Source organism: Parus major, chromosome 3, assembly GCF_001522545.3.
Source record: "Parus major isolate Abel chromosome 3, Parus_major1.1, whole genome shotgun sequence".
Classification (NCBI taxonomy): Eukaryota; Metazoa; Chordata; class Aves; order Passeriformes; family Paridae; genus Parus; species Parus major.
The window spans coordinates 23043953-23058115 of NC_031770.1; the positions used below are offsets into that span (position 1 = coordinate 23043953).

The 14163-nt window shown below is 42.9% G+C and overlaps 1 protein-coding gene across 2 annotated transcripts in view; it reads left to right on the forward strand.

Moving 5' to 3' along the window:
* PKDCC (protein kinase domain containing, cytoplasmic) overlaps positions 1–10146 on the forward strand; it is a 32035-nt gene extending 21889 nt beyond the window's left edge. For both annotated transcript variants that reach the window (XM_033513315.1, XM_033513316.1), the window contains exons 6-7: positions 7131–7304; positions 8886–10146. In XM_033513315.1, the coding sequence (XP_033369206.1) occupies positions 7131–7304; positions 8886–8971 (260 nt within the window). In that variant the 3' untranslated portion in view covers positions 8972–10146. The remainder of the gene's footprint in view (positions 1–7130; positions 7305–8885) is intronic.
* Positions 10147–14163: the final 4017 nt, after the last annotated feature.

Here is a 14163-nt window from a genome sequence, read left to right on the forward strand (position 1 = left end):
CTCACAAATAGTAGAAATGACAAGAATTTGTGATGCCAGTCTCCTGGCATGTAAAGGTTTGTAAAGAAATAAGGCCTTTCTGGTGTACAATCTATTTTGAAATCCTAAAAGAATGGGAGGGGAATTCAGATCCACGAATTTAAAAATTTTGTTTCCATTTGTTTTTGAAAAGAAACTACAGAAGGTTCAGGTAATGGTGCTTCAGAATTTGTCTTAGGTCTTAAATGCTTGGAATTATGCATTATCTTGGATAGAGCATTGTAAATTCATACTAGGAAAGATAAGATCATGATCTTGGGCAAGTCACATAAGGCCATAACTAAAACATTAACATTGAGGAAACAGTGTGTTATCTATGTGAACTTATGTTTTTGAAAGGAAGACCTCCTCTTCTGAACACCACAAAGTGAGAAAGGTGATATTGATAAGCAGTAGGGAAGTGACATGAAAGTTCTTGTCAGCCCTAGTGTTCCCATAAATAAAGTTTAACAAGATGACATAGTCATATTACAGAAGGTCTTGGATATTAAGCTTTCACTGTGCTTCAGTTGTAAAGATTTTATAGTGCTGTAAATTATATTATGCTCTGGACTTTGGTTTAGTATCCTAGAGTAGAGGCGTGGGAGACATTTGATAGCTGTGTATGTGTTCTGCAATCATAAATCACGCTGCTGTTCATGTTGATATGGGAACATTGCAGCGTTTAAAACAACACCAGGAACAAATGCTTTCCTATTCTATTGGCTCTTGGCCTCTCTTGCTGGAATCCAGAAGAATGTGAATTAAAACAGGAACCATGTATTTCTTCTGGCATATGTTATCTAAAAATGATTAAAGCATTCCATTAATTATCCAGATTAAGGAGACTATAAAAAAATTACTGATGTTCATCAGTAAAGTCGTGCCCCAGTATCAACATTTTTGTTACTTCAATCAAGTGACAGTGATTTGTACTGAGTATCTGGCCCTTGAGCTAAGCCCCAGCCCTTCAGTTAACTCAGAATTTACTCAGAAATGCGTGAAATCAGCTAACGCTCATAAATCGGATAGCTTTGTTATTCATTAAAGCTAATAAATGACCCATTATTAGATCTGGAGGTGTGCAAGCCCACAGAAAGCTGTAATTAGCTGCTGTTGTTAGCTGAAAACACATTCTCAAAGCTAAAAAAGCTGGAAGGCTGGACATAAAGCAAAGACACGTTGTGTTTTCCTTTGTCTCAAGACAATTTGGCAGGATTATGCTGTATGTAAATATTTACAGTACAGCAGTGTTTTGAAAAAAATATTCTGCATGGTCACTATAGCAACCTGTTTAGGAAATTGTAAATCCACCCTAGAATTATTAAAATCACTTTACAAACCGGAGCCCAAATTCCTACTCAATCATAATATAATAAATCATATCAGCTTTATAATTTTTTTGATTATTTTTGTACGTGTGCCTCTGGTGTCCCTTTCCCAGAGCTCTAAGGGCTGAGGGGGAAAGGTGCACAGGGCAGAAAGTCTCCCTTTACAGTCTGCCTTGCTTGGAGGGCTCTCACACCAGGAGCCAGGCAATCCCAGCACACAGGAATAGAGGAGCAGGTTCCTTTGCACCCGTGTGGCACTGGCAGCTCAGTGGGTCTGTGCAGCTGTGCAGCCACCACTCACTTGTATCTCCACCACTGTGCAAACCATTTCCCTGCTCCCAGGGCAATGTGTTCTGCTGTTGCTAAACTTCTCCCTGTCCAACTTGGCACTGCACAGCAAAATACTTTCTGCTGAGGTCCTCAATTCCCTGCCAGAACACTAAACAGTGTCTTTTATAAATCCTGTGGGCACCTAACTTAAGCTTAAATGCCCCAACATGTAGCCCTTGGCAACTTCTACCTTGTCCATCACCAGCATCATTGTTTTTACGATCAAGTGGATCACATGCAATGTTTAAGTGTCTGTAGGACATTTTGGGTTCGTTGCCTTTGGTAAATTGGTGTGTACCACAGAGGTGGTTGTGGGTATGGAACAGCTCCCTGGGATGTTGGGCATGAGGCAGGAAAAATGTTCCAGCTGTGTCATGTTAACAGGAATAAAATGCAAGGGAACATGTCGTTCCTCTCAAAATTTATTTGTGTTTCGGTGACAGCCTGCATACCGATTTAAATATGGCTCTACTGCGAGCACAATGGAAGCGCATAAAAAGCGACAAGGCCTCGCTCCCAGGCCGTGCGCAGGAAACTGCCAGAGGACGGAAACACTCCCCAAAAGATCAGGGCTAGCTCCTGTCTGACTGCAAAGCCGTGTCCTGCCAGGCCAGCCCGTCTTTCCACACAGTTGGGATGCGTCAGGGTTGATTGAAAGCAGAGGCCTGCGGGACAGGCCTGCCCTCTCGTTTCCTCAGACACACCAAAAAGTCGCTCTTTGTAGCAAACTGTGCAGGGTGCTTTGCAGGGCCTGTTGTCAGAAGTGTGTTTAAATGTGAGCTATTGGAACATGAGGAAAAGTTCAGTGTAAAATGAAGCGTACTAAAAACATCAGTGTATTATTGTCTATTTTGGATCCAACACTGTTCTCCAAAAGCTCCCTTGGAATCAGAGGGGACTGTTTGTAGAGCAAAACACTGCTCAATACCACTTTTTGCTGATATTGGCAAGATCCAGCTCTTTCTGCTTACTTGTGAGGAAAGCAATCAAAAGCAATTCCAGAGTTGACTGCCAGTGTTCTTCCTGAGACTGGAGGAAAAAAGGAGGGAGAAAGAGGGGCAACATGACTTTTCTCTCAAGGATGAACGTGGTTGTGTCTCTGTCATTGACCCACAGTGAATTGGCAGGTGATAAGACAACTGGGCAAATCTCCAATAAGTAGCTGGAGTTGGTAGTAAAAATGCAGTCTGGCTGCTGTGGCTGAAATAAACGGTCATTAGGACTGATTAAAGTCAGATTTAGGGTGATTCAGACAGGCTAAAAGGGGGGAAACCACAGGCGGTTTCACATAGTTTATTATATACTTGTGGAGCTCTTTATGTGATTCAGTCTAGTACAGTGAAAATGAGTATGTTTATAGATTGTAGTCAGCTTTGGGGCAATGCAGGTGGTTTTTGATGGAAAAAAAATAGAATAAGAATTTAAAGTATTGGCTTTTTTATATAGCTCTTGCACTGGTCAGTGATGCTGCAGATTGCTTTTAAAGATGCCTCTCTTACTTGTCGTAACAAGTGAGTGATCTTGGTTTGAGGATCACTGTGTCCATCATGGGGATGTGGCTAACATGCTAAGAAACTTCTAAGATTTTGGCCTGATCAAAGCAGCATGTTTTGATTGATCAGAATAACCTTGTAAAAATATTTAAAACTATAAAAACCATCAAAAAACAAGACTTTTGGGGATCGCCTGGATTCAGCATAGCAAGGTATCTTGAAGTTCCAAAATGTTTACAAGAAAAAAATGTTTTGGAGTAGAACCTATCTAATTGTGAGCTCTTCTATTACCTCCTCTGTGTTAAACTCTGGACTAAATGCATTTTAAGTGACATCAAGATCAGGCTTACTGCATTGCATTTATTTGCTTCAATCCTCACAAAATTAGTAGATAGAGGAGAGGATTCTTTTTCTGCTGATAACAGTAGGGATGCCTTGCATTTCTCTGATCTGTTCCTTGCCGTTACCTTGATAGACTTTATGTACTCTCTGTCAAGCTATGTGTATGTATGCAAAAGTGTAAATTTATGGCTGCATTTATAGTATTAGGCAAGCATTTATTGCTTTTAAACACCATTAGTCTGGAAATTGACCAGAACTTTGACCTTTTTATGATGTGATTTACTGCTGTGAGCCTTCAAATTCCAAGGACTCCATTTAAGCAAGTTTCAGGTCTTGGCAGGACAAAAACTTGAGCTGGAGCTGTCTTTTAACCACTGGAGTACTGCTTAATTGAGTAACTGCAATGTGGTGTTCAATTTAAAGGTGTAGGGGAAGCCCTGCTCTCCTGAGGGCTGGACCTAATGTCATGGCTGGGACACGTCTCAGTGGAGGAGCATCCTTCAGGAGGTTCTTCTAGTTCATAGGAGAGGAGTGTGTTTCTTCACAACTCATACAAATAGGAGCTAAATGGTAAGCTCCCTAAATTGACGCCATGAAAGTAAGAGATTCCAGGGATAGTTGCCTTTGCCATGCAAATGGGCAAGGCAGCTGCTTTGCTCTGCTGGAGTTGAGTGAGTTTTGAAGAGAAGTGCAGTTTGCTTTGACCACTGCCTGGCTGGTGTTGCAATGAGTTTCTGATCAGTTCTGATTGTAACAGTTTGAGGGGAGGTCCCGTGTTGACTTTCCAGGGCAAGCAGGAGTGCCTGGCTGGTGTGGGGGCAGGAACCAGGGTGCAGGGCCATTGTGTATCTTGTTCTCTACTCCTTGTGGCTGCCTTCCCATTGGGATGCTCCTAAGGGGAGGCACTCCAAAGCAGCAAGTGCTGCTGCTTGCCATGCAAGGGGAGAGAGGGGCTGCCTTCCTGCCTTTCCCTCTCACTGCATCCCACTCTCCTCCCTGCAGGCAGCATAGGTTCAGTCTCCAGAATGCAGGTATCCAGTGGCCTGTGCCAGTTGGAGGCCCAGCCAGAGCTTGAGAGTTTGCCCTTGTGGAGCCTGTGTGACTGTATGCTTTCCCTTAGATTTCAGTGGCTGTGTTTCCACTGTGGTGCTTGGTGATCTCACAGCCAAAGGAAAATGCTCTTTGTGTCTGTGTCACACACGTTCCTGTATGTTCCCATGTGTCACTGGAGAAGTGGTGGCTTTCCCTTGTCCAGGAACTGGCAGGGAGCAGCAAGGAGAGAAAGGACAGCCACAGAGCTCTGCTGCGTGGTGAGACCATCCTGGCATGGCTAATTCTGTCCTCACTTGAACACTCAAACCAGGACCTTGCCATCGCAGTTACTGCTGGCCCAGCTCTGTTGATTAATGTGTCTGAGCTGCCCAGATGATTTACCAGGCTTGGTCACCTTGAGAAAGGCAATGGAAAGGGAGAACTTTATCCTCAGGTCATGTAAATCACTGCTGCTCTTTTGAAGTCTGTGTATGTCAGCTGAAGGTCTAGCCCCTGAGAGCTGTATTGGGAACAGTGCAGAGGAGAAGGGAACTGCTATATTAAGTGCTATTAGGAAACATATCTGTGCTCAGAGGAATTGAAATATTGAAATAATTTAAATATTAAATTTCTCAAGGTGGTCTTCTCCCTTGTGTGAAGCAAAATAGGTGATATGATGCAGGACTGCTGTCTTAGTGCTGTGATGGTGTGCTGAGGGATGCTGCAACTTCCTCCCAGCCCCAGCGTGGAGCCCGTCAGACTCCCAAAGTGCCTTCAGCAAGGGCTGGGACATGCTCCCTGCTGTCACTGAAAATCAGGCAAATGCTTCATCTCCTGCTGCCACAGCAAGGACCACCCTTCTGTGAATGTCCTCTGTGGCATGGGGCTCGGCACAGTGCAGTGTGAGGTGACAATTCTGTGACTTGCAAAGAGGAGCTGTGGATAATCACATTTTATATCCAGTCAACGTAGCATGTATGCTGATACAAATGGTTATATATGGTGCTAACTCCAGGGAATTGATTTTTCTTATGCTTTTAATTTGTGCACATCATTTTACTGTCCTAGGCTGTGAGGTACAAATCAATACTCAGCAGTTGCCATGTGGACATAAGACAATATTCTGTTACATTCAATTATTATTGCACTACAGTTGATACAGAAACTGGGAAAAAAGGGACTTTTACCTCACCATTGGTTTGATTTATGCTCTGACTTCTCTTCAGAAGAAATGCATAAATATTTCTCATGGAGAAATGACTGGTCATAATGTGGAACTACGTTTTGAATTTTTTTTCTTCTTGTGCATGAATCTGCATTTTCTGAATTAAGAAAACTTTCTTGCTTTTGATTTAACTGGAGCATGATCAGCTCTGATTTTGCTTCTTGTTTGGGAATGTTTCTTATGATACTTTCAATGAGCTAAGGCTTAAAATAGAGTGTATTTACTACATTTGTTTCCCACTGTTTCAGACTGTGTGGTGAGAATGAGCATTTGTGAATGTGCACTTCTTTTCCCAGTTGAAATACTGACAGTTTGGACCAGCAGACACACTCGCCTTTGACTTGGTGGTGTTTGTACAATGTGCTGTATGAAATATTAGCAGGCTGAATCAGCAGACCCAGGCAGAAAATGCCTGAACCAAAGTGACTTAAGAATAGGCTGTGAGTCAGGGCAGGCAGCTCTGGTTTCCATAATAGATACAATTAGAAGAAATATAGAATGTATTTAGTTTTTTGAATAGGACATGGGGAGGAGAGACAGGAGGGAACCATTAATTTGTGCGTCTGGGGGCTAAATAGAAATGTTTATAAATGATCAGTTGAATTTGCTGATGCATTCATTAGAGAAAGCCCCGTTAGTGGCTGGGAAAGTGAGAGGCACTGTGAACAGAGAACAAGAGGCAGCTCATAAAGGCAAGTGAGACTGAACGGCAGCCAAGGGAGAGGAGCAGTCGGTGGGGCAGCGCGGAGGCGCTGGGCGAGGACCACGCTGACATGCTCCCGCTACTTTTCCTCCCCCTTCTCTTCAGAGGCCCATCAAGCGACTCCTCTTTTGTCCTAATCTGAGCAAGCAAAAAAAGTTTGCTTAATTAAAAGCCTGTCTTTTCTTCCTTCTCTAAAGGAGCCAGAGAAAAATAGCATGCTCTTCTGAGGGAGAGGGAGGGCTGGGAACGCCTGGTCAGGTCTCACCCCGACAATCCTGCTCACTGTTGAGAAGTAGGACAGTGAGTCAGTTCATTCAAGTGGATGCTGTTTATTCAATGGGACATTCTTCCTGTAAAACTCCTAATAAAACCAAAGCCTTGCCTCCGCAGTGGGGAAGGGGAAGGGGTTTTGTGCACAGACTGTTTATTTACAGACGCTTTGTGGAGAAAAAGGTGAGGAGAAGAAAGGAGGAAAGGAAAAGGAAAGTAAGGTGCAGAGCTATAAACACATTTGGGAGTAAACCAGACCTGGTACAGTCTAAACTGTCAGCTTTTCCGTCATATATCCTACTCCTAAGCTGTTCTAATAAACTTTGCCTGTTAAAAACAACCAGTTTACTGGAGCTTTCAAATGACTGCATTGCTCTGATTTGCAGAGTACAGACGGGTGCCTGAAGCCTTTATTCCTGATGAGAACTACAGATGCTGGCCATCCTACCATCACAAGGGCTGTCTCCTCTCTGTGTTTGATGTCAACGAAGCCATTGAGATCTGTGACAGCTACTCCCAGTGCAAAGCTTTTGTCCTAACTAACCAGACGACTTGGACAGGTAGGTCCTGGATGCTGTGGAGCAGAAGCAGCAGCTGAGTCACCAATTCTGGCTGCTCTAAGTGTTTTAATACAGCTTGGGGAGTGTGTTGTGCTGGGCTGTGGGAGCCACCAGCAGCATCTAGAAGTGAGGTAGTTTCTGAATGTTCAGCTGAGGCAGCTTCTTTTTGGTGAGGTTTCTCTTTGCCAGCTGTCAGGGGACCAGAAAGTACAGACAGGCTCACAAGAGCTGACACTAGAGGGCTAAGCATGTGGACTCCAGGTTACCAAACCACAGGATCTGAAATGTTATTCTTTTGCATTTTTGTGCTTCTGGGAGGTGTTAACAGGGACTTTCATGGAACCAAGAAAAAACTAATTTCTGTTAACCTTGCCTATGGCTCACCAGTGGCTACTGGGTCATCATGTCAGACTATCTGTAGCTGGAATATTGAAGTTAATAAGTACACTAAAAAGGTATTTATTCTGGCTCAGGGGAATTCATAGGAAGCTTATAGCAGCTCCTATCTTAGGTTGCAATATTAAAAGCAAATGGGACTTAGCAGAAATATTTGTAGTCTGATTTGTCATTCCCTTTGCCATATCATTCCTAATGCACGAGCACTTGAGTCCTTGAAACCTGCAGCTCAAAACCTCAGAAACCTTTGCTCAGCAGTTGAGGCATCCTATCTGCCCTGTGATACTTTTAAAGAGAGTAGTGTTCTGGGAGCCCCCTAGAGAGGCAGGCTGGGAGCAAATAGCATTTGATTTTCTCAGGTTTAGAGAGGGAAGGCAGAAGTACAGCAGATAATGGAGTGTATCTCTGTGGTCTTTGCTGCAAGGAAAGGCAGTGATTTTGAAGGTCTGTGGGGCAGCAGGAGCTCAATGGGAGGCAGGAATGTGAATAAGGTGCCAGGTCAGTGAGTGTGGGGAGATAGAAGAGCTGTGCTGTGGCTCCCACAGATACCAAACAAAGAAACCTTGCCAAATTCAGCCCCCATTGGCCTTGGATATGCATTCAGCAGGTGCCTTATGCTACCCAGGCTGTTGTCACTTGCTGCTGCTTTTTGTCTGAGGACCAGAAACATTGTTACAGCTTGTTTAAAGCCCAGAGCTACAAAGCAATCAAGAGCTGTTTCAGAGAAAGTCATGTTTAATATATATTGCACTGATCAGTTTTGTAAAGATCAAGCGTGCAAATATGATTCTGCTTCTGTACAATCAAACAAATGTCCTTCATTTAAGCCCTGAGCTCAAGACTTTTCTTATCAGTGGGAGTCTCAAAATACTTTTTTAAAGACCACATGGAATTTGTATTAAAATCTTCAGACCTTTCCTTCATTTACTGTGTTAGCTGTGCACAGCTGTATCTTGACCATAATTAGGTAAGAGTAAAGATACCAAAACCAGGGGAACTTTGGTGTCATTTTAGACAAAAACAGTTCAGGCTTATACCAGCTGAAGTTAAGAAACTCTTGCATGGCCTGAAGAATGCAGAGGTTGAAGTGTGAAGAATTTGAAATGTCAATATATTAAGGTAGGCAACCTTTTGCTCATCACTTCTAAATATTTTCTCCTTCCCCTCCTTTCCTATTCAATGCAGGTCGGCAGCTTGTCTTCTTCAAGATGGCCTCAAATCATATTGTGCCTGATCCTGACAAGATAACGTATGTGAAGGTGACAGACTGACACCTAAAATGGCTCAGTCTGACACGTGAGTGATAAGAGCTGTTTGTGTATAAATATAGGCAGCTGTTAGGTAGAAGGCAGCTGTGGCCGGAGAAATAATTGCACTATTACTCATTCTAATCTATAGAGTGCTAAAGGAAACTTTAAAGAAGTAACCTGCATGACCAGGATGAATGTGCAATAAAACAAGATTTTGAAAATGTGATTTAAAAAGAAAACAAAACAACCCAAAGCAAAGTACAAGAGATGATACACTGTTAGAGTATAATTTTAGTTATAAATCAGCTGGCAGCTCTGGCTTTTCTAACCAAGGTTAGCATAACATTTCTGACCTATACATGTGTGTCCAGGGATGAAAGCTGATCATTTCTCTGGGAAACCTGTATCCTCCACACTGATATTTATTTGGGCACGTACAATCACAACAGAGGAACTGAAGCGTATCAGTTTGTCTGCTGAATAGCAAACGTTACTGAGGACAATCAGCATTTGTGTTAAAGCTATGGAATATGCAATGCCGGCATATTTGTCAAACGGAAGGAATTGCTTATGTTTAGAATTGCAAGACTGCAACTAATTTTCATTTTTGCTTCCAATGTTATCATAAAGTTTCATTTTTAATTTGAAAGAGTCATTTTGTAATCTAGCAAATCACATAAGCATATGAATAGTCCTACTGAAAGGGCAGGGACTTACCCAAGTGCCATGTGCTTTGCTGGATAGGCCTAAGCATATGCTTACAATTAAGCCTGTGCTTAAGACTTTTGTTGAATCAGTTCGAATTGTTCAGGAAGCCACATCTTTGACAGGCTGGCAAAGCAGTCCAACTGGTTGAACTGTACTAGTTTAATGACTATCTTGCAGTTATTTGTACCTTTTATCATCAGGTCCTTGGTTTTCTAAGGCATCGCTTGCTGATTCTTAGAGTGAATGAAGTGAATGACCTTAATGATGTCAAATGAATGCTAGCCTTAATTCTATATAAAATGCATCTTAAAGGCAGGGTGTGTCTAGAGAATTTGCTTTCAGTGAAAGCAATGAAGTAAATGCTGAAGTGACCAATGTCATACTGTTTTGTAGTTTGTACAGTCAGGAAAAATGTGCTTTTGTTTCTCAAATTGTTTATTTTTGTAAAAAAATAAAAATAAAAGATAAATATAATTTCTTTTATTCTTGTTTTTTGTGTATTTGTGTTTCAAATAAATGCCTGAGTCCAGTGTATTCCATGTAAACTCAAAATTGGGATATTTTTTCCATAAAGGACTGAGGTTGTTCCAGCATCTCCCCCGGAAGGGTCTGTTGGTGCCTGGAGTGCTTGGTGGCTTTTTCTATGCGGTTGCCTGTCACAAAGTGAGTCATGGTTAGCAGGTTAGCATGGTTTGCAGACAGTGCCTGAGCAGCCTTTGCTGCTCTGTGCTTTGCCTTATGCTGGTATCAGCTTTATATATTTCCCTTATACTTGGAAGGGGCAATGGTGAGAGCAGGACTTGATGAAATTTCTCGTTGGGCCAAAAGGGAAGCTGGGCAGCAGCCCCTGGCAGGGAGGGGCAGGGCAGGAGAGTCGGGGAAGTCGGGCAGCAGTGTGGCTGTGCAGGGGAGAGGGTCTGACAGTGACACCACTGGCAGCAGGTCTCACCTCACTGCAGTTTCTCTGAGGTCACTGATGCCCCAGTGCCTCTGGCAATTGGCTGAAGTGACGTCCTGAAATGCCTGTAACTCACAAATTATCAAACTCCCGGCCGTAATAGCTCAGCTGATTGTGTCACCGTGGACTTAGGAACCCATCAATCACACTGGTAATAAACAAACAGTATGGATTCTTTTAAAATTGCTGCATAAATCATGCCAACACATACTGCACAGTTCATTGAAGTGATATGGGTTGTTGGCACTGAGGTGCTGGTATGTATTTTGAAAGTCTTTAACCTCCTGTGATTTCCTTCCCATTAAGCACTGCACAGTTCCAAAAATACTCAGCATTTAAAAACATTCTTTAAATTGAAATTCTTCAGTTGCACTCCTATGTAAAAAATGCCAATATATAAAAGAAAAAAAAAAAAAAAGGCATCCAGGGTAATACTTCTAAGTTGTAGTAGGCAACTTCTATAATTTCATTCCATCACTTTCTGCACACTGGAAAAAAATGCCTCTTAAGTCAGGAATTGTTTATCCTTAGAATTAAACAAAGTTGCCAAACCAATTTATATCAGCTTTTGCAAACAGAGATCATGTAAGCAAGAAAGAAACATAGCTGTGAGCCAAGAAGCTGGATTTTAAATTTCAGTGGTAATCAACTTTATACACGCAGGTTTTATAACTCTGAGAGTAAGGCTTTCCAGTGGAAATGCTGATTAAAATCTTAGTAACAGAGGTGTGATACTACAATAAGAAAATATAACAGCTGTAATAAGCACTGGTAAAATTCTGAATTTATGTGGAGAACGTGATTTTTGCAGCAGTGGATCTGATTCAGCAGTGCCTGGCTGGCACATGTGGCATGGAAACCCTTGAGAAGCAACAGAGTAGGAGGAAGAGGAGGAAGCAAGGCACAGAGTGAGTTGGCAGGTCTGGACCAGCCAGCCTGGGACCTGCTTCATGTTTTCTGTGGAAAAGGCATTTCTATCTGTTTTTTCCCCTAACTTTTTGACTGCTTTTTACATTTCCTGGTTTCCTCAAGCCACAAGGTAGAAATATGAAAGAAGACACCCACAGGGCTTTAAATGACTGCTGTCTGTGTGTGCACATGCACGTGTGTGTATGTGTATACGTATTTATGTACGTGTCGTGCTGAACAGGGAGAGCTTATTTCCTCAGTGAAAAACCAATTGCCTGTGCACAAAATGAAGTGCTAAACAGGATGTTGAGTTCATCTGGAGAAGTGAGAGCTGTGTGAGGCAATGGGTGCTGCAGCTCTGCAAGGGGCTGCGCTGAGTGTTTGGCCCAGTCCAGCACCACATTGCCCTGGCTGGTCTGAGGCTCAGAGCATCTCCAGGAGCTGCCCACTGTCTTGTGATGGTTTGATGGGGAGGTGATTCTAGCCCCACCACTGGGAACACGCTCCAGGCAATGAAACAAGCACTGAGCAGAACCAACTTCAGCCTGATGTCCTGAGCGTTGCAGGGAGACATGCCAAGAGCTTTCATCTTCACTTAGTCCAAAATAAAATTGTGTTCTATTTTATTCTGTCTTGTCTGAGCCTACTGCTTTATCCCAGCTCATTTTTCAGAGCTTTCTCTCCAACTTCAATGTGTCTTTTTAAGTAGAAAGCTGAGGTCCCCTGCAATCAGCTTCAAACAGGTGGTCACAACTCACATCACATCTGGGAGAAATCTGTGGTGGAATTAGTAATACTGCCATGAGCATTCATTGCTGTGAGACAAAGCCTGAAAACAAGCGGGTCCTGTTTCAAGCTGAGAAGTTCAGGTAAGTTTGTGTAAGGAGTGCAGGAGGTTGGATGGGCAGTGAGATGCTGGCAAAGAATGTCAGGGAGGTACTATTTCACCATGAGATAAAGGAGTTCAGTGTAGTACAACTATTTGTTATTTGCCCAGCCTCTCACTGCTTCACTGAGGCATTTTGCTTAGCTCTTCTGCCATCCATGATCAAGTTTCCCATGAGATTTGTGGGAACGGCAGAGTAGGGGGCAGGGAGGACAGCAACTTGGCACAAAGGCAGCTCTTCCTGTTGCAGTTACTGTCTGCAGTGTGGCAACCACAAGGACATTCACCTGGAGCAGGACCTAACCATGGTAGGTGCACAGTGAAGACCTTGTCCCTGCCTCTGAAATCCACCTTATCAACTTGTACTAAGAGGATTTGTAATTCAAAGCATGTGGAAGGTGGTAGTGAATATCCAGAGATCATATTATGTTGCCTGTCAGGAAGTAATAATATGAACAGTGATGATGTGAACAGTGATGTTCAGATTTGGTAGGGAGAGCCTTATATTTTATTCTTTAGCACTAAATTCTATGAAAGCTTAACTACTACCTACTACTGGGGGTGGGGAGAGAAAAAATGGAGTGGCAAGACTGCTCACAAGTTTTTTTGATGAAAACATATCCTTAACCTTTTGGTCAAAATGTGAAATGGTGTTGAAAGAAATCAGACAGATTTGGGTTGACAGACTCATCTGAAGTTTTCACCAATTGACTGCAGAAAAAAAAAAAAAAGGACTCAAAGAAGAAGAGGAACATTAGTGGAAAGCAGGCAGTATATAAAGACTTTATATATTGCATTGGTGAGGCTGCACCTTGAGTGCTGTGTCCAGTTTTGGCCCCTCAGTTCAGTAAGGACATTGAGACGCTTGAGCACATCCAGAGGAGGCAACAAGGCTGGTGAGGGGCTTGGATCACAAGCCCTGTGAGGAACGACTGAGGGAGCTGGGGCTGTTGAGCCTGGAGAAAAGGAGACTCAGAGGTGACCTTATCACTCTCTACAGCTTCCTGAAAGGTGACTGCGGTCAGGTAGGGGTTGGTCTCTTTCTCCAGGCAACAACTGACAGAATGAGAGGACACAGTGTCAAGCTGCACCAAGGGAATATAGGTTGGATATTAGGAAAAGTTTTTTTACAGAAAGGGTGATGAAGTATTGGAATGGTCAGTCCAGGGAGGTGGTGGGGTCACCATCCCTGGATGTGTTTAAAAACAAACTGGATGTGGCACTTGGTGCCATGGCTTAGTTGAGATATTAGGGCATCAGTTGGACTCGATGATCTTGAAAGTCTCTTCCAACCTGGTCATTCTGTGATTCTGTGACTTCATAGTTATACTCTGCTTAATGTTTTTTGAGATGTGATCATTGAATCCTTTTATTTTTGGTCATGAAAATATATTTTTTCCTTTCTCTTTGTTTTAAGCAGGAGTGAAACATGTTGGGCTGCCCTCCTCTAGAGGTCCCAGGGCATGCAGAGTCCCTGTCCTTCCATCAACACAGACATGGGCCTCTACATTTGAACTCCAACAAGTTTCTTGCAAGTAAGTACAAGGGAATTTTTTCTTAATTGGAATGGATGCTTTTAAGAGGTGCATTTAAAAAATGTGAAGGAAACAAGATGTTGTGTTGCTTCCCTTTGTCGCTGCGTACAGTCAACAATTGGCTTTGTGTAATAGGTGCCCCACTTCTCTGCAAACTGATGGGAAATATAATTCAGTAGGAGCCACTCTCATTATGAAACTATCTTTGATGTCAAGC